Raw genomic sequence first — 25,501 nt, forward strand, 5'->3', positions numbered from 1 at the left:
TTAGCTTCGTGAATTGATCCCTCCTCCTTGTTTAGTTAATTCAACAAAGACTTTTTGCAATCTGTTTGGAGTTTGTCTGATGCCGTGGAAAAGTAGCTGATGATTTATTTGGTTGCTTTTCGATTTCTGTCTTCAGCCCTTCTTTCTCCTCCTTTCAGTGGGGATGTCAGCTGTTATTACTTCCTATTGATCCCTTTGCAAAGTGAGAAGTGAACTAAAATTAATGTCAATTCCACTGCTCGGATCAATAGCTGGAGTTATTTTAATCTGGATTTGCACGAAGTGCTAAATTAAAAAAAATCAGCATAGAGGCAGAAAAGTAACAGTTACTTACTTTCCCTTTGCCCGGTTCTTTACAGTCATCCAAATGCTCCATCAAGCTGATTATCTTACAATCCATATTTTTTTAATTAAGAGGGTCAGTTAGTTTTCTTATTTTGGGTTCTGTGTTTAAACCCATGACATTTTGACATTGGGAGTGTATTAACTATAGATTTTCATAATGACTGTGGTCTGCTGAAGCCTCCTGTATACAAGTTGTTAATGTGAGGAGGGGTAAGAAAGAAAAGGGGGAAAAAAAAACACGTCCCCTTCCCCCACAGAGACCAACGCCCACACAGTGGAGTAAAAGAGATGTGGCCTAGAAAAATATTGTTGATTTATTTTCATTATAATGAAGTTTCAAATGAATAACCAGGTTTGAGTGATTCACCGTGTTCTGCTGTAGTGTCCGGTGCTGTCGCCAGATTACTAATTTATGAAACTCATTTAACATAATGAGGTGATCTAGGAAGTAAAAATAGAAATGGAATCCTCTGAGTGAGGGCTATTGGTGGGGGGCGGGGGTGGTCATTCCTCTTCTCACCCCCAAGAGTATTATATCTTGCCCTTTTCTCCAGCCTGCCTCATGTGGCATTCTGGTTGATAAGCAAGGAGTGTGTTCTTTCTGCAGTGAAGAGCTGCCCAGAACCCTTGGAACAGCCCTGGACCCACTTTCAGAGCATCCATGTTGTGTGACCATTAATCTGACTTGAAAACAGCCAAGAACAGGATTCCCAGACTTGTCAAACTAACTGGCTGTCCTTGGCAGATCATTCCCTGCACTGCTGTAACTTGACAGGAAAGTTATTTAAAATTTGGAAGAGAGAAAAATCCGTTAATGTGAGATACATAATCTGGTAATTTAGCAATGATGTCTATAAGGAAAGATGCCAAATGAGGAAGCAGTCTGATGGTGTGCACTCATCTTCCCAATTAATAACAGTCATTGACACGTCTGCTACAGGATAGGAGAAGGAAATACTCTCTTTGCACTGCATTAAGCCAGGAGGATTCATCTACAATTTCACTGAGGTTTCTCATTTTGAGAGTATGCCTACCATACTCCATTAGCTAGGTGGGGCTTTTAAGGGAGGGGGCGTTTGAGACATGACTCAATTTAAAACTTATAATTTGTAGCAGATGGTGATTTCGGGTTATACTTTGAGTTTCATTAAGTTCCTATTTAGTGTATATTTGTGAAGCCCGTAAGTCTTAGTATTTATCTTATGTTATCCTGACTTTTAATAGATAGCCCTTCCCTCCCACCTTACACCCCTCAAAATATATTTTGAAACAGAAGCAGTGGCCATGAAAATGTACAACCGAAAAGTAAAAGGGAAATTGAAAAAAGTCTCTCCAAGCTCCAATTTGTTCCAGGGGCCTTTTTCAGACATCAGCTCTGACTGGGCCAATAAGCAGAGCAAAATAAGTCAGAAATTTTGTTAACATTTCGCTTTAAATGTTAATGGCGAATCCAAAGCAGTTTACAAATCTACTTAAGAGTGAGTGCATTAGTAACTAAAATCACCGATCTGTTCTTTGCTGCCCCTGGAAGACAGACGTTTCTAGAGAACATATGCCAAAGGCACCCATTATGTTTTTAAATATTGTCAGAGACGCCAGGCATTTTATTGATGAAGGTTTTGTTCCATCTCAGAAAAGAGAAAGCCTGTGTGGAGAGGAATGTGTCAGGAAAAAATGCTGCTGTTGTTTCTTCACACAGTACTTCTTTCTGGAAGCAGTCTCAGATGATACATGAAGATGTGTGTTTAGGTATATTTGTGTGTAATTTACCCACATGTATGATTTGTGTAACTTACCCATATGTATGATTTGTACCAACTAACATACAGATGGTCATGGTCTAGGCATGCTTGAATTTTTCAGCATCAGGGCGTTGTTAGTGGGAGATAAAGAGAGGAGTCCGGGTTGTGTGGGGGGGGGGGGGCGCAGAATCAAAGAGGTGGGCCTGGTCTCTGAACATCAGGCCTGCCATGAGTGGTGTATGCAGGTGGAAGCCCTTTAAAATATAGGCCCCACCTAATCTGCTGGTGAGTTGGCCTTCCAAAGCTCATTTGCTCAGGGAATATTGTATTTGGAGGTTTTATGATTTTTTTTCCTTTGCTGGGCTCAGGCGCATTTCACCCGGAACGTGTAGGGACCAAAGTCAGCTACGCGTACATCACAGTAAGTTGTCTATTGATTTTCCTGAATGAAAACGGTCTGATGCTGCTGCCCACTGGCTCCTAAAGCCTGTGGTGTCTCCTGCCCGAGCATCTGTAAGCCAGAAGGATGGTGTTTCGATCACTTGGGGTTTCCCTTTTCCTCCCCCCTGACTGTCCTCCCCCCTCTCTTTTTTCTCCTTGCTGTTTCCACAGGTCTTAGAAAGGGATGATTCCCCAGTAATATTCCCTGCCCTGATCCAAGGTGCCACTCGGCCTCCCTCCCGGGCGAGACTGTTTCTTGTGTGACGCCGGCCATAGACAGAGACTCCGATGGACTTACACCGGGCAGCGTTCAAGATGGAGAACTCATCCTACCTCCCCAATCCACTGGCATCCCCAGCCCTGATGGTCCTGGCGTCCACGGCTGAGGCCAGCCGTGATGCTTCCATCCCTTGTCAGCAGCCTCGACCCTTCGGTGTACCTGTCTCAGTAGACAAGGACGTGCATATCCCATTCACCAATGGCTCCTACACCTTTGCCTCTATGTACCATCGGCAAGGTGGGGTGCCAGGCACTTTTGCCAATCGTGAATTCCCCCCTTCTTTACTACACCTCCACCCTCAGTTTGCCCCCCCAAATCTAGATTGCACCCCAATCAGTATGCTGAATCATAGTGGTGTGGGGGCTTTCCGTCCATTTGCTTCCACTGAGGACCGGGAGAGCTACCAGTCAGCCTTTACACCAGCCAAGAGACTTAAGAACTGCCATGACACAGAGTCTCCCCACTTGCGCTTCTCAGATGCAGATGGCAAGGAATATGACTTTGGGACACAGCTGCCATCTAGCTCCCCCGGTTCACTTAAGGTTGACGACACTGGGAAGAAGATTTTTGCTGTCTCTGGTCTCATTTCGGATCGGGAAGCATCATCTAGCCCAGAGGATCGGAATGACAGATGTAAGTACTCGGGTGCCAGCCCTCCCTTGCTCCCAGTAAGCCCTGCCTTCCAGTAGTGTTCAACAGGTCGGTGGTGTTTTTCATGCTGCTGGTGATGGGAAGGACCAACTACTTCCCATTCAATAGCTGTACAGTGCTAACGTTCACTTGTCTCCCGTCAGTGTGCATTGGTAGTTCTTGTGGGAAAGGGATTTCTAAGGTAGCCAGAGGCAAGCTGGCCTCATACTGCCTTTCTCTCCAGGGCATGACTGACTTATTCTCTGGGGACTCTGGAGTGAAGAGGGGTGCCGTAGATGTACTAGAGTGAGTATCATTTCATTAGATAGTGTTAGGCTCCTGGAGACTGGGGGGAGGGGGGGTATAGCCCTGAAGAAACTCGTCCCTCCCTCCTCTCTTTGCTATCCTCATTATGTTTCTCTGATCTCAGTATTATTTTTAGCTTTTTCATTGTATCACATGCAGCAGTCGCCACGTGATTTTATTTTCACAACTCTCAGTCCTCCTTGTCCACATCAGGCTATTTTTCAGAGAAGGACAAAGGTGTCGTCAATCACCATAAAGCATTTCAAACAGCTGTGTTGTCCTGTGATCGCAAGGCTAGAAAGCTGGCTTCTCTTGGGATTTAACAGGTTTGCTGGATGCTTATCCTGGGGCTCACTTTTAGGACTAGACACGGTTGACCTGTGTGACTGCTCCATATTTGATGTTCACAACTATTATTAATTTCTGTTTATGGAACCGCTTTCTCATGTTCTCCAAGTGCCTTGTTGGGCATGGGCTACACTCACTAATTGTTGGAACTAAACCTTTATTTGGAACTTACAAACTAGGAGTGCTGAACCCTGCAACCTTCTCTTCTCGTATCACCAAAAACTAATTGTGTTTTGTAGCTTCTTGGCTGTGGTTAAGCAGAGCAGTGTTCTTCAAGCCTGCTGAGAGTTTATGAACTGAGGGTGTTTTCCCACCCAATCCTTTGTTCTAAGATTTACTTCATTCTGTTTTCTTAAGAAAACTACATCTGAGGTTTGCTTTCCCCTCTTCTCTATTTTTTGTGCTCCTGTCCTCTCTATAATCACCAACACGAATATCATTTTTTTTTCTCTTCTCTTTATGATGCCGAGGAGAGTAATAGAGACATTGCAGCTCTCTCCCCTGTCGGCACTGCTTCCTCAGGCTGTCTCCTTGAATTAGGCACTGTGTTAACTTTCCTGCGCTAAAAGGCATCTGCCTAAACCCAGCGTACCTTTTCAATAAAAGTCATCATAAAATCAACCTGCCTTGTAAATCCATCGCTCTTTGGTTTTGAAATATGTTGCAAGTGTGTCTTTTATGTCAGCATCTGTAAGCCCGAGACCTCCCCACTTAAGGGAGAAGGCTGCTGTATGACAGCCCCACAGCCGCCTGCTCTCTCACTTCTGGTTTAGCTCCTTTTCCACTTTTTTCCCTCTTTGTACAGCTGACGTGTGTGTTACGGTGCTGCTTTTCGGATATAACAGCTGAACAGGGATTGGCGTCATGTTGGTCTCATTTATTTTATTTTATTTTCATTTTCATTTTCATTTGTTTGTGCAAGTGATCGAGGCCTGCTACAATCTGACCTCTGGCTAAACTGCCCTGGGTTAGGGTGTGACAGATTCTGCCCCATCTTTCCCTCCAAATATCAGTTGAAAATGCACTCCTCTCAAAATGAATGTGCCACAAAGTAACACCTGGAAATCAAGATTTCTTTCTTCTCTCCTAACAAATCCAGCTTTTCTCCATTTTTTTTTTTTATCTTTTTAACCCAAACCGGTATCAGACACCCAAAGCAGGAGGAAGCTTGTTAGTCAAGTGAGAACTCATAGATGCGGATATCCATTCCCTCCCGAGTGTCAAAGCTATAACTCTTCTGTTTGCCTGGTTTGCATTGTGTGGTGGTGCCATCCCCCATGGAGATGGATCCCTCACACAGGAATACGCCTGGGTGGAGAAAAATTAAATGAGTCTGTCTCCCAAAGTGAAATGGAATTCTGACCTTGAAATTAATGAGATTCTGATCAGAAGGGTGGGGAAACTTCTTTATTTTAGATTGTAGTGTTATATAAATTGGAGCCCTTTCCCCTTTTATTATTTGTTTAAAAATTCTTCCTTTCAACAGTACCTTGTGTTCTCTTTTTTCTCTTAAGCAAACATCAAACCTATAGATGTATCTGTGTATCTAGGGTATTTGTACACCCACATTATCACCTAGAGTTTTATTTATGACTAATCTTTTACAAGAAACAAAGGTGCTGAGTGAAGAGGAGACTGTTACCCTGTGATAACCCTGTATCTGTGGCCTTTTCTCCTTTCCTCTTCTTCGCTAGGGTACAGACTTCACGAGGCTGTACCGAGTGGGTTGCACTTGCACTTTTGCTTTCGAGTTTGGAAGGCAGAAGAGACATTTTTCTGTAGGGAAGGGCTTAAGAGGCGCTGTGACAAAGTCCGCAGCAGTTTCCTTGGCTCTTGTCATATGCCGACATGTGTCGGAATATTTATGGTCTGTTTTATGTAAATACATATTTAAGGGCCGTTAGAAGGCCTGATTATTCCCACTAGATGCCTTTCAGGTCCTCCCTACAGAACCGTTTTGAAATAAGTAATATTTCTCAGATAATCGAGTGACAGGATACAAGACTGCTTCCAAAGGGAGAGCTTTAAGGGCAGATGGGGCAGTGAGGGGGTGGAGGGGAGGAGAGAGAAGTGTTCACAAGACCTAAGAAATAGGATACAGTACCTTTTGGTCAGATTGCCAAAATTAACCATCTGTATTTTAAGGGTTTTATTCTTAAATTTTTGAGTTAATTTCTGATATGATTAGCTCATATTTCAGTATTCTTCATATCAATAAAATTTTTTTCATAAAATGCAGAGAAAGTGTCTCAATTAAATACAATAGTAAAACTCCTGAATAAGCATTTAGCATTAGGGTTTTGTTAAGAAGGGGGTCCGTACGTGTGTGTGTGTGTGTGTGTGTGTGTGTCCCTCCCTTACTTAGACTAGAAGTTTTATGGCTGAGTTTTAGTTCAATGAAAAAATCAGTTTTACAATGGAAACACTGACAGTTTTTACTGTCGCAGCCACCTCCTGCTTACACACTGCATCCATATGCAGATATGTCCACATGTGAGAGCATTTGCAGACATGGTATACTGCACACATGTCCTTTCCTTAAGTCTGGGTCCCCATAGACAGGATTTCTTGCGTAATTAAATGTATATTTTTGTAGAAGGAATTGTGGCTTTTTGGGTAAAGTGTTGTCTCTCCTAGTAGATGATTCCTGTTTGCTTGCCTGTTCATCTATTTGGCATCACAGGTGATTCTTGAGGTAGGTGTTGGGTTTTGTGGGGAAAAAAGAAGCCTTTATTCTGCAGGACTGACTTGTATGCCCTGGAAAAGGGGAGAACTGTTTTTGTGAGAAGTGGTTCCATGGAGGCTGCATAATTCCCCAGGAAGGGGACTGAGGTAACTTCTGTTTATTGTCATTCCCTGAACCAGTCTCCAAGGCTCCTTGTCCAGGGAAATGATGCTAAAATTTATGGACCAATTACAAATAATCCACGTGTGTCTTACATATGAAATGTCTACAGATATGTTTCCCAGGGCTTTTAAAATAAACATTTCCTCATTAAGTAACTTTACAACAAAAGGGAAGATAAGTATTGTCTGCTGCCTTGTGCTAGAACCTGTACATTTATTACCCCTTAGCACCATGGCTCTTATCACGTGCATTCCTTGATTCTCTTGAGGCCACCCCCTATACCCAGATTCCTGCCTGGGTGACAGTCTTTGGCCAGCCTGCCAGTCTGATCTGCCAGGCTGAGTGGTCAGCCCGAATTGGAGTTGGCCAGTCTGCATGCCTGGCTGAGGGCTGAGAGGGACCAGAATTGCCCTTGTGAAGTGATGACTGGCCCTGCCTTCTGGCTCACCTCAGGGTTGGGCACTGGGCACTGAGCAAAGTGGCCCTGGTCCCTTGCCCTTTCTCTATGGCCTGGCAGATTCACAGGTGGGCAAGAAACTGCCTGGCTCACAGCAGCTCCTGGATGTCCTACTTTGCTCTCATTTTTGATGCATTTGAAAAGTCATTCTCAGATCCCCAAAGCCCTGAGTAGGAGATGGTATTTTGTGTCCCAGAGACACACTCTGGGATGTGTCTTTATAAAGGCAAGTGTCACTGAAGAAGCAAGTTCCTGGGAATCAAATCAACAGAGCCCACACAGGCCCAGGACAGCCAGGAAAGAGGAGGCTGGTTACACCTTGGGAGTGGTCTTGGGGGGAATAGACCTCCCAAGAGCTCTGGACTGGGGTGTCATTAAGAGAATTGCTCTTGCTGGGAGGATGTTTGGGGGGCAGTTCTCAGGTCACCAGGCTCAACTCCTGCATTGACTACCCTGAAAGAGCACATCACCAGAGGAGATGGTTCGGATGGTTTTCCCTGGACTGACTGCCTAGGCCTGTTGTTTGTGAGCTGCCCTGGGGCTCCCCTGGTGTCCCCGTTCTCTTCCCTGGCTGGGGGCTGCCGGGAAGAACTCCTGTGATGTGTGTGGTGGTTTCTGGTTCTTCACTCCCAACACAGTCATGGAGACTCCTTTTCATGCTGCTGGGTTTAATTGTCTTGTTGGGATAAAGAAATGTTTGCACAGCTAAAGTGGGGCCGGGCTGGACGGGAGCAGTCCCTGATGGCTGCAGAGCCATCTGGCCTGGCTTGGCTTGGCTCGGCGCGCCGCTCGCCCGCCCGCCGGGCGGCTGGGCTCGCTCCCGCTCTCGCTCTCCCGTCCCCGCTCCACGACGCGCCGCTCTGGTCGGCGGCTGCCTCCTCGCACGGCCGGAATGCCTAATCACCATGGTGAGAAAACGGACACCGCAGCCGTCCTCCCTCCGCGCCTCGCGCCCTCCCTCCCATCAATTGTCATGCAGAAGTGATCCGGGCTGCCGTTTCCTCGCGGCCGCCAGCCAGCCCCTCGCGCCCCGGCAGAAGGGTGGCTGGTAATTGATCGTTTGGGGGAGGGGGCGCAGAGGCGCGGGGCTGCGGGCCGGGGAGGAAGGACGGCAGAGGGGCCCCGCCGGCTCGCTAGGCAAGGACACCGTCGCCGCCACCGCCCGGGCCTCCACCACTGACGCGGCTTCGAGTGGTTTCAGGAATGTGGGTGACCTAGCCGTCGCCCGGCCGCACTCGGGGGCCGCGGGAGAACTCCGGGCGCTGCCCCGGGGCCGGGCGAGCCCTTTGTCGCCAGCCCATCCGCAGCCTTGAACCCGGGCACCACCGACCAGGTGCCCAGCCCCGCCCCGTCTGCCAAGGCCCGCGCCCCCGGGTCTGCGCGGGACTGAGCCTTGGCCGTCTTCTGTCCCGGCTGAGCCGCAGGCGGAGTGTGGGGAAGGGGTGGAGGGATGGGGGTGGCCCGGAGGGGGCACGCCCACACGGATGTCAGCGCGCTGGGGGCCAGGGTGGGAGGTGCAGGTGGACGCGGGCTGGGCTGGCGGGCCAGGGGCGCACTGCGGGGAGGGCGCGTGGGGGAGGCGGGAGGATGGACGTGCGCGCGCGGGCAGCTGCAGCCAGCTCGGCACCCGGGGACTCTGGGGTAACTCCTGTTGGGTTAGAAATACTTTCTTGCTTTTCAAATCTGGAAAACCTTCCAGGGGATGTCTCCCAAGTCCCGAGGTTCCTGAGTCGGCAGGACGGCTGGTATTCGGAGCAGGCGAGTCGCGGCCGCTCTGACCGTCTGGGGCTCGCAGCCAGCACAGCGGGGCTCGTTAAAGTCCCGGCGATTTCTGGAACTCTTCCCACGGGAAGTTTTCCGGGGCTGCCTTCCGGTCAGCGACCCCAGGTTGATTATTTGGTGGTCCTTTTCTGTTTGAAAACAAAAAACACACATTGTATCCAAATAACAAAAGTTGCTCTCCCTCCCCACCCCCTTTCCTCATTAGGCAGGGAAGAGGAAGCTGGAAAAATAGAATTTTATTTTTGTATTAGTTTTTCTTGTTTTCAGCTCTCCTTAACTGTATCTTTCTGGTTAATAAATATTAGCACTGCTGAACAGTATTCTTTGTAAATACTCGGGACTTGGAGTGATAATACATTTAATGGAGTTATATTATTATAATTTTTTTCATATTTTTAACTTATTAATCACATCCATTTGGTGAATAAATAGCAAAACACATAGTGGAAGGTATTCTTTATCTATATTCGGGATTTGCCGTGGACCGTAAAATCCAGAATTTCAACACAGAAATAACAATTTTTTGGATTTGAGTATTCTCTTCCAACACTTTAACAACATTTCCCAGTGCTATTTTACGCTACTCAAAGAGAAATGATCTACAACCTTAAGGATAACATTGCTATAGAGCAGTTAAAATGCCTTAATAGATGTTTAAAAATACCATTTAAATTGTGGCATTTGAGGTTGAACAGAGTGTGTGTTTATCCTTTGCACCTCAAAGTGTGTGCTACAGGATGGGACTTAGTAAATATCTTTGGGGCAAGAAGGAGAATTTCCTGCAAAAGAACTTTCACCTACTTAGATCCTGCATTGGGACTATGGGTGTAGGCCTGGAGAAACGGTCGAATAGGGTCTGAATCAGTAATCCTGGTAGACGCTAAGTAAATAGGAGTAATTCATTCCCATCAAGAATAACCCAACGGATCAGGCTTTTCTATTATCTTAATCACATTTTAGTTTTAGTGTTTAATTTTTTTTTGTATTGGTGCCAGTAACACTGAAGTGTTCAGTATTGAGTATTAAATAAATTGATTATGGTGATTATACTCTAATTTTATGTTTTCACGAGTTTGCCATATGTGACAAAGGTGTAGTGGTTCAAGGAAAGAAAGGAAGAATTTATTTACGCTTTGAGTTTTGATCGTGACAAAGGCAGTAGAAATTTTTCAAGAGATATGTACAAAAAACTTACCTTTCTCAAATGTAGGCTTATTTTGTTGATTATTTGTGATACTAAAACTTTCTTAACTGAAAAAAAAAATCATTTAAAATTTGCTTTTCTCTCCTAAGTTTCTATACACCAAAGATTGGAGTCTCTCCCCTTCCCAAATGTTTTCCCACAGCATTACACCCCCTGTCATGAAGTCCATAAAGAATGATCTACTTTTGATGTATATTTCAGGGGGAGGTGGGGAAGTTCTTACCTAGATCCTGGTTGAAGTTGGAAACAGACAAGTGATGTTGGGGTCTTGGAGCACATCTAACCACCTAGCAATTCAGACATTTGACCACCGGTTTTCTCCTTGGAATGTGTTCTGACTGAAGATGACCCAGAGGAAATGAAAGTTGTGTTTTGGTGGGGAGACATGGCACTGCATCCATTACATTCTTTTTTGGCAAGCTCTGAGCTTTCGGAAAGTCTAGTGCTACGTGTATAGAAGGGACCACTTGGTACAGTCTCAGGAGAAATCAAGCCCAGTAAGCCTGAGTGTGACTCACCAGGCGAGGGTTGTCTTTTTCCACTGAAATTCATTTGCAGGCTGAGACTTACGGCCTTGCATCCATCTTAGAGCGCCAGACAGTCAGCAAACTGTAGGGAGGGGGCAAGGGCCAGCCTTGGAGAGACCTTTGCTTTATTTTCAGGTGTATGATTCCCATTTAGGTACCAGCTAATCCTATATTACTCTCACTTGACCTTGCCTTTTTGGGTTTGATTTACACCAACCCAGGGTAGTCTGGCATAATAAATACGTGTTAAAGGAATAAATGCTGTATTTACCTCTCAAATTGACTTAACTTGAAGGTGTTTCATATCAAAGGTGGTGAGTTCAGCCTCTGGAGTAAAATCCTGATCCTGTAGCTTATTTGCTCTGTGACCCTGGGCAAAATACTTAACCTCTCTGAGTCTCAGAATTCTCATCTGTAAAGTGGGAATTATATAGCTTTAAAAGATTGTTGTGAAAGACTGAATGAGATTAAATATAGATATAATGCTTAGACCATTCTGTTCACATAAGAAGTGTTCAATACATGTTCAATGACTATTATTGTTTCAAGGACAGTCTGGAGGTGTAATCTTCATTGTTAGAAGTACCGGTCCAAACACAGGGTCATGAACAACTAGTGTGTATATCAGAGGCTTTCACACACTCATGCCTTATGGCAATATGAAAGAGGGAGGGAGAAAAGCTCAGAGCCCTTTTCTGTGATAGCCAGCTGCTTCACCTCCCTTCATTATTATCCATCCACCAGGATTAGCCCTGGTCACCCTCTGACCTCTTTCTCCCTTCATTTTATTTAGAAGCAAGGTAATATTAAAGATACGGAGTCTCTGAGTCAAAAAGGGGCTTGTAAGGTTAGATATGTAGACAGTGGCCCAGGTTAGAGAATCTAAAACTCATCATATTTTCTTATTCTGGAAATTTATATTATCAGATATTGTTTGAAATAAATGGGCCATTAGAATTTTTGTGTGATAAGATTTGGGCGATATATAATCAGATTTGCTATAATGCTATTTGACTAGTATTAGAATTCAAAGTCCCAGAGTTTCTAGTATGTCCTTAAATTTTTAAGTTATATGGGCACTTTTACCCTCTTGCCTATGTGAGAGAAATCTGTGAACCTTCCCCCATCTGTGTGTGTCACAGTCCTACAGCATGATGGATTGTCTCTGCTTGGGGGAGGCTTAGGACGGGGCTTGAAGGGGCCTTGTAGGTCAGGAGAGAAATACAGCAGCAGGACTGAGCTGGGGGTTGGGGGGGGGGAGCTGCTGGGAGGGATTAGCAGAGGAAGGGGAGGGCTGGGCCGCATGGGGATGGGCCCTTCCATAGTGTCTGTGTGCATTCTCCTAGGAGTAAAAGAGGGCTGTCCATTACTCTGAGCACACAAATAAACTCAGTGTTTTTCTCTTTGTAGAAAGAAGCCCCATGGGGCTTGGGAATACCAGAGAATGACTCTGCATGTCAGTGGGGTGGGGAGGGGAGAAGGAGCATGGGAGTGGGGAAGACTGGCTCTCTGCCTGAGGACCTTGAATTTGAGTCTATTATTAAAATATAGTAGCTCAGATTTGAAAAGTCTTCTGTTCACATATGTATGTAGCAAGAAATGGCCATTGGAGGCCCATTGTCTGATACCTCAGTCCCTATCTCTTACTTCATGGTTCCATTTAAGAGATGGAGTTCAGGTTACTGTTGGGGGCCAAATGTCTGTAGCTTATAGATTACCCACTTCTCTATTGCCAAATCTTCCATATACAGACACAAAGGTATGTGGGAGGTAGGAAGGGAAATACTGAACATTAATTTTCAGTTTTAAAGAAAGGGGGGAAGTCTGGGACTTGGGCCCAAGTGCCAAAGTCATAGTTTAAGAGGGAATTCTAGAAATGCAAGATGGGGTCTAAGAGGTAGATGGAGAGGTAAAGGCAGTAGCTCATGCTGAGGTAAGTAATCAGCAGGGCTGCAGTTAGGGCCTAGGCTTCAGCTTCCTTCCTGAGCAGTAAAATTACAAAAAAAATCCTTAGAACAACAAAAGTCTGGACGCATGGGCTTCCTTCCTGACAGGCCAACCTGGTGGGGCTTCATTCAGACTGAGCAGCAGTCAAGGCTGATTTACGGGTAAGAGATCCCAGACAGACGTGTAGGCTTAACCCTTTTCTAACCGCAGTGACGCCCCGTTATAAATGCTGCCCTCTTCTTCCAACTTCCCACTACAGTGTGGGTAGCTTTTTATTGTCATGTTTTCATATTTAAAGAGAGTACCTGCTGCTGAAGAGCCTAAAACACTCTTCATGAAAAAGCTGAGTTTATGAGAAGTTGAATAATTTGTAAGAGAGCTTATCATCAAGTCTGCGATAGCACTGCCGTTGCGGCTTATGGCTTATATGATACTCGGGCTCTTGATGACATTTCATTGACTTTGGAGCATTGCATCCACTTTTGATCATGGGAGGTGTCTTCTGGAGTCTGTATTGGGATGTTCCTGTGAGCCTCATTTCTACCTCTATAAAATAGTAGAATTACAGAGGGTATAGTGCTACTTCATCTTATGTATGTATTGGTGTCATTGAAGGTAAAAATGACAGAGTACATGACACATGATCAGTTTCCATCTGATAGAGTATATGAACTCATTAATTCATTTAGTCATCCAACTAGTATTTACTGAGTACCTGCATTGTTCTAGCGAGGTACTAGATACTGGGGATGCAATGATGAGCAAGACAGATGATAGTCCCTGCCCTCTAGAGCTTAAAGTTTAGCAAGCAATCGCAGGATATTGTGAACTGTGCTATCAGAGGGGAATAGATAAGATACCATGGGCTTGGAAGCAGGAGCTCCTAGTCTTGTCTAAGTGTCAGAGAGAATTTTCTGGAGCAAGTGACCTTTAAGTTGGTATCTGAAAATCAAGAAGGAGTTATTCACTTGAAGGGGCTAAGTGTGGCAGTTTGCTTTTCTGGACCGCTACAGCATCTGAGAGTGGAAGAAAGAACTACAGAGCTGTTAAGGATGGCTTACAATAAAGTAAGAATAGAATTTTTCTCTGCCAGAGTCTAAGACCTGACCTTGACTCTCGGTAGTACTCCATCCCACAGACAGGCATTCTTGACAATGTCCATTTGGTGCTTATGTAGTCTGAGGCCTAGTATCCTATAGGGTCTTGCTTTTAAAGTAACTTTCTAAAGATAAGTGACTATAAAATACTTTCTGATGACATATGATGTCTTAGAACCCATGAATACCCAGAGCCATGCCTCATGTGGAGTAGGAAATGTTTGTTGAATAAGAAGAGCCATTACCCTGCTGAGGTTTAGTGAGGTGGAGCAAGGGCCCACATCTTTTTTTTTTTTATTAAAGATTTATTTACTTATGCATACAAGAGCTGGGGTACAGGCCAGAGATGCAGGAGGTGAGAGGATTCACCAGAGACAGAGTGGGGAACAGAACAGGCAGACTGACTGAAATACACTGCTGAGGGGAGCAGCGGGTGAGACAGGAGAGGTCTGCTGCGCCATGTGGGTTTCTCCCTGGCCGGCCGGGGATTGAACTCCTGCTGCAGAGGCTGCAGATTGCTTCATAGTATGGTGCTTAACCTCTTGCGCCACCAGGGAGGCCCAAGGGCCCATATCTTTTTGCTAAAGTTCGTGTTCAACTCTATACTTTGTCCAGCACAGCGACCTGATAGGTCTTAGGACCTAGAGTAACTTCTTGACCATTAAACAAAACCACACAACACCCGGGATTCTTGGCAGGATTTCTTGGCAAAGTTTCCCCTGGGAGGTGCATTGCCCAGGCTCAGCTTTTCATGAGGGAGGTTAGGCGCATAGTGCCAACACTGTTGAAGAAAAAAAGAAGGCAAAACAAACCGTTGTTCCTGGTTGGCACACGCTGGCATACTAAAAACAGTTCCTTCTAGCCGGGGCCTCGGTATCCTGCCATCCCTGTTGTGGTTTTCCTTCCCCTCATGTCTTATCATTGTCATCTCTCCACATCCACAGCACTTCCTGAGCTCCTGTGTGTAGAGCTCTTGCCCCATGCTGTTTGCCGGGGAGTCAAAGAAATAGATGATACTTCCTCCTCTTGAGGGCCTATGGTTAAGGTGAGTAATTAGGGTGTATACATGAAAAAGAAACAGTAGTATAAAACGCCAGACAATAAGGGCACTAGGGTTTCAGGAGAGGTAATCCCCACGTTTCTCAAAATGTGCTCTAAGGGCCACCTGCTTCCTCATCACCAGTGTAGTGATGGGGAGGAGGCAGGGAGGGGTGAGTAGAGAGTGTATTCATAATGCAGATTCTCAGAATCACAGAGGACATGGCCTGGAAATCTGTATATTTGGCAAGCAGGAGATTCTTACATTCCTTAAAATTTGTGAAATCGCTCATCTAGGCTGAGCATCCCTGAGGAGGAAGGTCTCTTTGGCCCTGGAGGAACAGGAGTTAGGGCTAGACAAGTCCAGAGGAGACTAGAATTCTATCCTGGAGCCTGGGAATGGTAGGAGTGAAGATGTGGGATCTGCTGACAATACCCTTTTTCTCCAGTCTCCTGGAGGGTGGGGTCATTGTATTGTCCAGCAGCCTCTAGTTCTCCTCTTTGCCCCTCCTTGTGTTGTTTCCCTTCTCTTTCCTTATTGCTGATCACTGACTGTCTACGCTCAGACTACCCTTTTCTTGGTACAATATGGTAATTTTGAGGTGGCCCAGTGGAGGGGTTCGTAGTGCTTAGCCAGATGTGAGGGAGGCCAGTGTGTACTTCAGCGCGCCTTGGGCTCTAGCCAGCTCGTCTTCTCACTGCTGTTAGACTGCCCTGAAGGGTCTGGAGAGGGTTTTTCTGCCAGTCTTCTCTCTCCCTTTCCCCAGTCCTTACGCTTGCTTCTTATGCTAAAATGCTCATTTGTAAAGAAATCAAGGTTGGAGGGTTAGAAGAGTCTCTGTGGCAGAATTAGTCACCAACACCTGCAGCTTGACTCTCTGCTTCAAGCTTTAACCCTTCTGTGGGCAGTTGCCAATGGGTACAGGCTAAATGAGCCCTGAATAAGGGCCTGGTCTGAGGTTCACCTGGTTTCAGGTGCCTGTACACTGGTGGCTGCTCTCATCAACCTTGGTAAAGGAATTGGGGGCAGTGCCCTTTTCCCAGCATATTTATCCTCTTTTAAAAAAACATCCATCAGGCCTCCCTGGTGGCACAGCAGTTGAGTGCTGGGTTGTGAAGCTGCCCGCAGCCTCTGCAGCGCCGGTTTGATCCCTGGCCACCGGGCGAGGGTCCCACATGGCACGCAGACCTCTCCTGCCGCCCACTGCTCCCTTGAGCAGTGTACTTTGTCATTCTGCCTGCTCTGCTCTCCACTCTGGCTCTGGTGTATTCTCTCACCCTCCCGCACTTCTGACTGTACCCAATGCTTGTATAAATAAATAAATCTTTAAAAAAAAAAAAAACACCCATCACTTTGTACTGTAATTGTTTGCTTAATTGCCCCTCTTCCATGGGCTCATGTCTGTCTCCTTGTATGACTATCCAATGTTTTCCCTCATGTACCACCTTGGCACAGTAAATATTTGTTGTGAGAATAAGTGAACCCAGGATCACCATTTCCTCAAGCAATGCTGAGCATTGCCAGCTGGCTCTGCCCACTTGGACACTGTCTGAAGGACCACACAAGATCCCTCACAGGCCTGGGTACCTCCTGGCACATTATAAATGGGAACTGGTGACTAGAAGTAGCAGTGCTACTGCTGGGACTAACTCAGTGATAGGGCGAGAGCGCAGAGCAAGAGGCTCTGGCTTGTCTTTTACTAGCTGTGTGTCTTTGGGTAAATTGTTTTGTATCTCTGAGCTTCAGCTCATTTACATGGTAAGAGGTGGTGAAGAACCCTTGCCCTTCCTTATGGGGCTGTGGAGTCAGAAGCGATAAGACACACGTTTTGTAGGGTAACCATGTAAATAACACACACGTGCAGACAACACATGTACACACACACTATGAGATATATTTACTTCAAGAACTTCTGTCTAAAGAGCAGAATGTCTTAGGAAACTCAAACAGTTTATGAAATACCTGAGTGTTCAACCTAGAGGGAGCCCTCCTACCTGCTGTTTCATCTTGAAGCTGCCTTACTTTCTTAAGTGGTTTCTTATGTGGTTTGGGACAAACCTAAAAGTTCTATAGACTTGTTGTGAATGTCAGTTGGGGGGCTACTTTCTTTTACACAGAACATGACAATCCCAGCTGAAATTTCATTTTGCCAGATTCCCACAGAAAGGAACTTACCCTATATCTTTCTTAGCAAATTTCACAGTGCCTTTATTTTTTTGTTTCCAGGGCCAGTGACTCAGTTCCTTCTTTGTGGAGGGAAGTGTTTTGGCTCAGAGGCATAATGCCTGGCCTAAGGAATGATAGGCAAAATCAAGGTGAAGAGAGCTTTCTACCCTAGAGATCTTTTCTAAGCTGCAAGAATAGCCTTTTCTGCCAGCGAGTAGGATAAGAGGGCCAGGTCAGATTTGGAGGCTTTGGAAGGGCTTGCCTCATGGGCAAGCGCTTTAGAAGTCAGAGCTGGGCCAGGAGGAATGGAAAAAGCAAGCATTTGAAAAAGGCTTTTCTTGTGCGGTAAACTTCATTGTGTGATTATTTAATAGACCATTAACAAGCAGATTCATTAACAAGATCTTAATTAACAAGTTCCAGGGTTATTCCTTCAACTTCCCAGGGGAACTGTTCTCCTCCTATTTAGTCCCGGAGACTTCCTATCCTCCTTAAACTAACCATACCAGATGCATTTAAATTCAGTCTTTTTATGGCAAGTGAAGTGACTGCGGGCATAGGCAGGAACAATGTCCTTCTCCTAGTAAGGACTAGCTAACACCTTTTGAGCACTTTCTATGCATCAAGCACTATTTTAGTGCTTTACATGTAAACATTTAATCCTCACAAAATCGCTGTGAGATAGGTATTGTTACTGTTATCATTTTGCAGATGAGAAAACTGAGGCACAGAGTGTTTAAGCAATGTGCCCACTGCCACAAAAGCAAGAAATAGCATGGGTGTGATTCAAACCCATTCAATCTGGCACCAGAGTCAAAGGGAAGAAGGAAAATCCCAGGAGAGGGAAGCCTCTGGGTCAGATTCCTAAGGCAATAAGAATAAAATAGTAATTGTTCACTGTGTGCCAGACTCCATTCTCAGCCCTTCACATAGTGTGTCAGTTTGTGTCCATGCTTGAAGAAATTTTGGAGTCTTTTGTAGTGTGGCAACAAACTATTTTGAACCACCGTCTATTTTGGCACTCTCACAAACCGTTCTCACTGCCCACACTGTGAGTTCCTTGAGTAGAGATTGTGTCTTACCTCTGTTCCCATTGCCTAGAATTTATTAGTTATGATCGAAAAAAAAAAACCCAACTTTGTCAAAGGTTGGTGGGAAAGAGGAAGATGGTGAACGTCTGCCACCTCCTAGTGCTCTCTGGGGTCACCCGCCCGCCGTGGGGGTACTTGGCCCTGGACAGACATAGCCGTTCAAGAAGGGTTAACTGGGAGATAGGACGGACTCACCTAGTCTAACTGCGCCTCGATTTCCTCAGGGTAAAGTGGGACTAGCACTGTTGCCGATCTCCAAGGGTTATTTTAAGAATGAAATGAGTTAGTATAAAATGCAAAAAAAAAAAAAAAAGTATGAGGAACACTGCCTGGCACAAAGTAAGTCTTCCACAAATTTCGCTGTAATCAGTGTTACAAGGACTTGGGCACAGATTTGCAATCTCTTGAGCCAGGCTCATCCCTGGCCTCCACTCTCTGTTACATCTGTGAGTCAGTGACTGGCAAGCTGTGATCTCTTACGGGCGTGTACAGTGTGGGACAGGACTTTCTATCTCTGAAAAAATTCCCTATTGCTCTGAAGGTCCTGGTACCTGTAATGCTGTCTGTCCTTCTTGACTCCAACTAAAGGGCAGCTGGAACAAGGACTACTTATGCTCAGCTAATAATCCCCCTTCTTAATGATCCTAGAAGACATGGGGTAGAAATAACTAGAATTCTACATCTAACTCCTACCTGGGGAAGGGTATCCAAAACTTTGTTTTGGGATAAAGAGCTTGCTTAGTTGTGTTCTTTCCCTCTGACTTGCCAGCCACTCAGATGGCAGGGCTGTGGCCCATTTGCTCTTTGTCTGCTGTACTGGGGAGAAGATAAGGAAATGGAAGACTGCCTAGAATTAGGGGGAAATTTGAGTTAGGAACAAACGGTTACAGTTTGCTTTATTTTCTTATTTTCTAATTACTTACATGAAGCTTAAGGCTACTTTCGCCTTTATAGTAAAGGGGAAAAATGACTTTTTCCACTATCAAGATTCTCACCCCTGGCAGATAGTCAACAAATAATCTTCTTCCCAATCTCAGCTGAAGACTTAGTTCTCAGTTCTCACAACTGACTGTTTTTGCTCCCACTCTAGTATCCAGCCCCTGCCCCGCCCTCTTTCATTAACCATAGATGCTCATAAACGCTCACATTGGCCTCCCTTTTCCTAACTTAGCAACTCTGTGTTCTTTCTAAGTAGCTTGGCCATGATATCACTTTCTTTAGCAGCATTCTAACTTCTAAGAAGCTTAATAGGCAAGGAGATTGTGGGGTCTTTGACTTTCTCTGAGCCTCAGCCCTAAGTGGTTTATTCTATTAAGCTGATTCTTGGTGGGGTGGTTAGAGCTTTGCTAGATAAGAAATTGAGGGTGCTGGTGGGGGTTTGTAGTTACTTTCATTCCCACTTGCGCTGTGCCCTACCCTCCAACCCATTCCTGCCCTGTGGTTCTATTTTTACAGGTCAGGAATGAAGGGAGTGGTGATGAAGTAATAAGGAACTTTTCTTAGAGGACTTAAAAAGCTGGCTTTTCCCCTAAACTGCACTGAACTTCCCTCACCTTTTCCCTGTTGCCCATTTGTTGCTGCTTTTCAACCAGCCACTCTTGAATTTTTCCATTCTTCCCTTCCACCCCTACCTTGGCCTCCACTCCAATCTTAGCTACAAAAAAAGGAGTAATGAGTAAAAATTATGGGCTATTGTTTGAAAGAGAGAAAACCCAGGTGTGAAATGTAGAATAAAAAAAATAACAGATTCCGTTCTAACAAAAGAACAATGCAAAATTCTTCTTGGTTACCACCTCCCCACTCCCCATTTATACCAAGATTAATTTATTCCTTCTGATATTTTGACCCAGATATTTGACCTAGAAAAAATTTTTTTTTTTAGTTCAGCTGGGCCAGCAGGTTGGGGGTGCCTGGGAAGAGTGTCTGCTTTTTATTGTATCATATTGAGCTACAGGGAAACTACAAGGGAAATTTGTGAGCAGGGAAAATGAGGTTGCGGAGAATTGAGGGGAGGGAATCATGAGTGTAAATTGTAGTGGGACAATATTCACAGAGAAGGTAGCAAGAAAACCAAAAGGGACCAAAAAGCTAAAGGAAAGAAAACTTAAAGATAGAGATGGGAAGATATTGGAAAAGTTGAAGCATTTCCATGAATGATGAAGAATTAGCACATAGTTGTTGATGAAAGACTGGGAAAGCAGGGCCCAAACACGTAGCTGGGAGTGGAGGGTGGTATAGTCTCTTTGGAGGCAATTTGGCAACATCCAGTTATGAAAAAGTTAAATGAAAATATCCTTTGAGGGGATTCAACTATAGGAATTTATCCTACATATATTTTGGTGAAATATATAAAGCTGTGTATGCCTTATAGTATTGTTTTATAATTTCAAAAAGCAGAAGCAACGTAAATGTGCACTGATAGGGAATTGGTAAAATAAGCTATGATGCATCTATATAATAAAATACTAGGTAGTGGTTTTAAAATGAGTTAGGACAATATGTGCTTTTATGTAAAACAAGGTACAGAGAAACACGTGACTGCTTTATATAAAAAAAGAAGATACATACATATACATATCTTTATATATGCATATAAAACTTCTGCAGGGATATAACATAAATTGTTAACAGTTTCCTTTGGGGAGCACAACTAGGATAGAAAGTAGAAGTAATACATTTTTATCTTATGCACCTCTGTAGTATTTAAGTAGTTAACTTGTGCATATACTACTTTTATAATTTAAAAATCTTGTTTGTGATTTTAAGAAGATAATTTGGCAGTTTTGGAAATGGAAAAAGGACAATAGGTTAAAACTAGGGAAATCTGTAAAATATGGACTTTAGTTAGTAAATAATGTTTCGATATTGGATTATTAGTTATGACATATGTACCATCCTAATAATAGACGATGTTAATGATAGGATCTGAGGACTAGCTTTGCAATTTTTATCTAAGTCTAAAGACTACTTTTAAATGAAAGTTTATTTAAAACAGATAATTTGGAAGACTATATTATGAGCAAAGCCTATTGCCTAACATTTAAATATTGAGTCTTGGAGAGATGAATTGATGAATGATCCCTCTAGTGTTAGGTCTAATTAGTAATCAGTTCTGTTTCTTCCAAATGATCAAGTGGAATGAGATGTATAGATAATTGCTGGGAAAGTGTCTGGTTTTTTTGTTTGTTTACAAAATTAGTCTTCTGAGTTAGTTTGTAACAAATTTAACTGATGGTTATTTCCATGAACCCAAAAAGTACAGACTAGTTCAGGAGCGGTGTAGTAAAAGGGGTTTGGACATGAAAAGAGATGTAAAGGTGGTCAAGTGCATGCTACTGTCTTCATCTTCAAGTGAGTGACATGGTTGCTTAAGGATCAGGTATGAGGGATAAGTCGAATCCCATTGAACCTGCTTTGTTTGTGGCCCTTTTTATGAGACTCTCTTTCCCCTGGACTTGGCAATATGGCCAAGGAGGTATAGGCCAGAAGACTGCATCCCTAGCCATCGCTTAATGGGGGTCTCTTCCCACTATGTTCACTGTAAGGGCAGGTGGTGGGCACTGTGGCTGCCTTCTTGGCAGGATTAGGGTCTAGAAAACACAACCTGCCATGGGCTCAATGTGATTTGTGCCCATCTCTCTTTCTGCCTCTGATAATAAAAAATGGTTAAGACCATGTAGAAGAAATTTTCCCTCTGAATGAATTTATATCCCAGCCAGAGGAAGGCAGACTTGGTTTTTCCTTTCTATATAATACAGGGAGCTCTCTGGGCTGCATCCCAGTTGGCCCAGCACCACTTTAGAGGAGGGATCCTAAGTAGTATTGGACACAACTGATGACTTCATTTTTTGGAATTCCCCGTGTGCTTGGCTTCTGGGACATTATGGTCCCATATTTTGGTCCAGTTTTTGTTCCCATAATGCCTGTTTTTACCCACATCACAGCCTGTGTACTTTTTTTTGTCATTGTGATAGAGTAATAGTAAGGTGAGCAGGATGCTACTGATATTTTAGTCTGTAGAGGAATTTTGAAACAATAATCAACTAAAAATTGGTCCATCTTTTAATATCCTTTAATATCATGTCCTGGCCATTTTAAACAATGTCAGTTATAAAGTATTTCTCCCCCAAATATCTTTCATTGGTCTGAGTTCTAAAAAATTGCTGTGGTTACTCTTCAATTTTCATCATATACGTGTAGGTCTCGAATTAGCCTACTTTAAATTAGTTATTCTTTATTAAACATTGTATTCTATAAGGAAGAATTGGAAAAACTTCCAGTTACACAGCAGGCTCCTAATATCTGCAGATGGGCTGGTCTTTGAAAGTGAGCACCTGACAGTTCAGAATCAGTTGAACACACTTAGGGCATAGTTTCTTCAACTCCTGTGAAGCTGCATATCCCTGCATGTAAGTTGTGGATTCCAAGTGCGGGCACTTTAATTGTAAAGATGAATAAATAATTATTTCAATTCTGCCATTCTTTGTACCTACTTGGTGGTGTTATTTGTGTTTTAATTTTGAAACAGCAAAACAAACTAGGAACTGAAAGTGTGATATTTTTGCTTGGTTTGTGCAAATTTTAATTTGTCTAGTTTATGGTTTAGTAAATTAGAGTATCTTTAAAAATGAGATATTCTTTTAAAATTGTTCATCACTTATGTTAAAACTAAAGAATTAATCAAGAAAATTGTTGGTATGATTGATTATGACATGATTGTCATAAAAAATGATTCTGTGTGCTCCATCACCCTGGAGGTGATGTTTAAATGGAAATATGAGTGATGTGCAGGTGACAACCACGTTAAGGTTTGGGAGAAGGGCATCTTGGTACAGAGGAGCCATGAGGTCTGAGGGTTAGAATGGAGTGAATTTGGGGGAGATGGAGCAGTGGATGAACTGGAGAGGGACCAGCACTCTGCAAATCTTTTAGATCACAGGGAGTCTGGATTTAATTCTGGATACATCAGGAAACCACAAAGTGTCTAAAGCAGAGAGAAGTACTATGTTGTGATTTATTATTTAAAATGATTACTATGAAAAAAAAATAAAATGATTACTCTGGCTGCTGGTGAATAAGGGATTGAAATAGAGAAAGGGTTAGTTAAAAGACAACCTGTATAATAGGCTATTGCAATAGTCACAGTGAGGTAGGAGGAAGGAAGTGTCTTATGCTTCTTGAAATTTCCTCAACGCCTTTCCCATAGTCGGCATTCAGTAAATAGTAAATAAATTTATAAAACACAAGTGGCTTAAAAACAAAACAAACCCAAAACTGTAACAGAACAGATGCTGAGTAACATGGTGTTACACCAAGAATAACTGGCTTTGGAGTCCAACAGAGTGGGCTTTGGCTGCAGCACTGGCACTTCTTAGCTATGTCACTTTGGGGCAGGTAATTTAAACAGTGAGCCTTGGTTTTCTTGTCTGCAAAATGGGAATGATCAGACTTCCCTTTTTGTTTTATTGGACAAATTAAGTGAGATAATATGTTTATAGCATGGTACCTAATGCGGGAGCAACTCAGTAAGTGGTAACAACTGTGGTTGGCAAGACAGGAGTGTGTGGGAATGGAGCTTTGATGTGTCACAGAGCATCTGGTGTTCCTAAAACTATGAGAGTCACTTTGGACCTTTTTGCAACTGAGATGCTGTCTCCCCAATCTAAAATTTGCTGACCTTTGAGTAACTGGATTTTCAAGTCTAAAGAGGAAAGAAAAATAAGAGAGAGAGCTTTCGAAAGAGAAAGTGGGGGGTTATCTCTTTGAGCTAAATTCTTCCCCTGATTTTAGGAGGAGTCAATCTCCTGTACCTTCATTTGAACAGAGAAGTCCTAAGGTGTGTGCTTCCTTCACAAAGTAACTACTCCCTGAAGCAAGTTTCCAGTTTTCTCTGCAAAAGCTCCCAGGGGCACAGTGAGCTCTAGTCTTGTACCTAGTTAAATGCCTCGATTAAGGATACAATCAGAGCTGTTTGGCTCTGTAAATCATTTGACCTCACCTAGAACTGCCCAGGCCTCCAGGGCCAGCAGTGAAGATTCTGAGTCTATGAGGACAGTGGGAAGCTGGAAACAGCTTTTATCCTTAGAAGGAACATGACCACTTCTTTGGATGTGATACAGTTTTCTTTTTCTTAAGGTTTTCTTGCCAAAATGTGTGTGTGTGTGTGTGTGTGTGTGTGTGTGTGTGTGTGTGTAAGAGAGAATAGGAAGAGAAAAAAAGGCCCAAGAGTGTACAGAAAAATATGCACAAAGGCTAGAGGAGGGACTTGCAGGGGAAGACAAGGAAGTGATTTTGCCCAGTAAATCCCACTTGAACCGGGTCGTTTCTGAGTCCTGAACCTTTTGAGGTTCAAGTTGAGTGCACTCTTGACAAAACGTGATTTTCTGGTTCACATCAAAAAGGCTTTAAAAGACTTCGAAGTCTTTTCCTTGGGACATCAAACAGTCTTCAACAAAGCAGGGTGCTGATGAGATGCGTGCAAATGAACAGATTAAATTCTCCCGTGAGGATTAGATTCTCCTTAAGAAGCATGTGAAGTTGGAAACATGGAAGACAGGGCTCCGTCAAAACATACTCTCGGGGACCCCAGAGTGCCCTCATGCCTGTTTCCCCTCAGGACCTCCCTGGGTCTGGAGGCTGACCTTATTTGTTATAAGGTTGACATAGAAGCACCCAGGGAATTAGAAACTGAAAACAAACTCTTCTGTATTCTCTATCCCGCCTCAGGCAACACTTATGTCCCCCAATAAAAGGTGTAAATTAACTTAGAAAAGATAGGTCGTTCCTTTGAAAAATTGTCAGCTGTCTTAGTGGCTTAGAGCAGAATTTTGCTTATTGAACCAGCCTCAATCTTTAGAGAAAGAAGGGCTTAAATGTCTGCTAAATGCACTGGCTGACTTTGGGATTGGTGCAGCTAACCCACCAATGTGGAATTTGTTTCAGAGCGAGATAGCAAGTAAGCCGCTGAAGCTAAAGTCCACTGTGGAAACAGAGCATTGGGTGGGTCAGCTGCAGGCAGTTTCTGAGCTGAGTGGCTAAAATATTAATGATTAGCTTTAAGGAGGAGTAACTCTGACTGAGGCCACTCTCCTGAAGAAACCATAATTAGCAATTAAAATATATTTAAAAAACTGTTCCAACCAGTGGCTGCTAAATAAATAATTGTCACTGCTGATTGAATGTGTTTTATTTCCCTGTGTTTTTTTTTCTTTCTTATCTTTTTTCTCCCTGCATAACTTACAACCCTGTAAA

The 25,501-nt window shown here is 43.9% G+C and overlaps 1 protein-coding gene across 3 annotated transcripts in view; it reads left to right on the top strand.

The window, feature by feature from the left end:
- Positions 1-2,816: 2,816 nt before the first annotated feature.
- The window catches only part of RNF220 (ring finger protein 220), a gene marked incomplete at both ends in the record, with an annotated part of 207,720 nt that continues 185,035 nt past the window's right edge, over positions 2,817-25,501 (top strand). For 2 of the 3 annotated variants that reach the window (XM_084243906.1, XM_084243908.1), the window contains one exon: positions 2,817-3,441. In XM_084243906.1, the coding sequence (XP_084100032.1) occupies positions 2,817-3,441 (625 nt within the window). Of the gene's footprint in view, positions 3,454-25,501 lie in introns of all 3 variants that reach the window. The other variant, XM_084243907.1, reaches the window with a different exon arrangement.

Source organism: Talpa europaea (genome assembly GCF_964194135.1).
Source record: "Talpa europaea genome assembly, chromosome: 9".
NCBI classification, from domain to species: domain Eukaryota; kingdom Metazoa; phylum Chordata; class Mammalia; order Eulipotyphla; family Talpidae; genus Talpa; species Talpa europaea.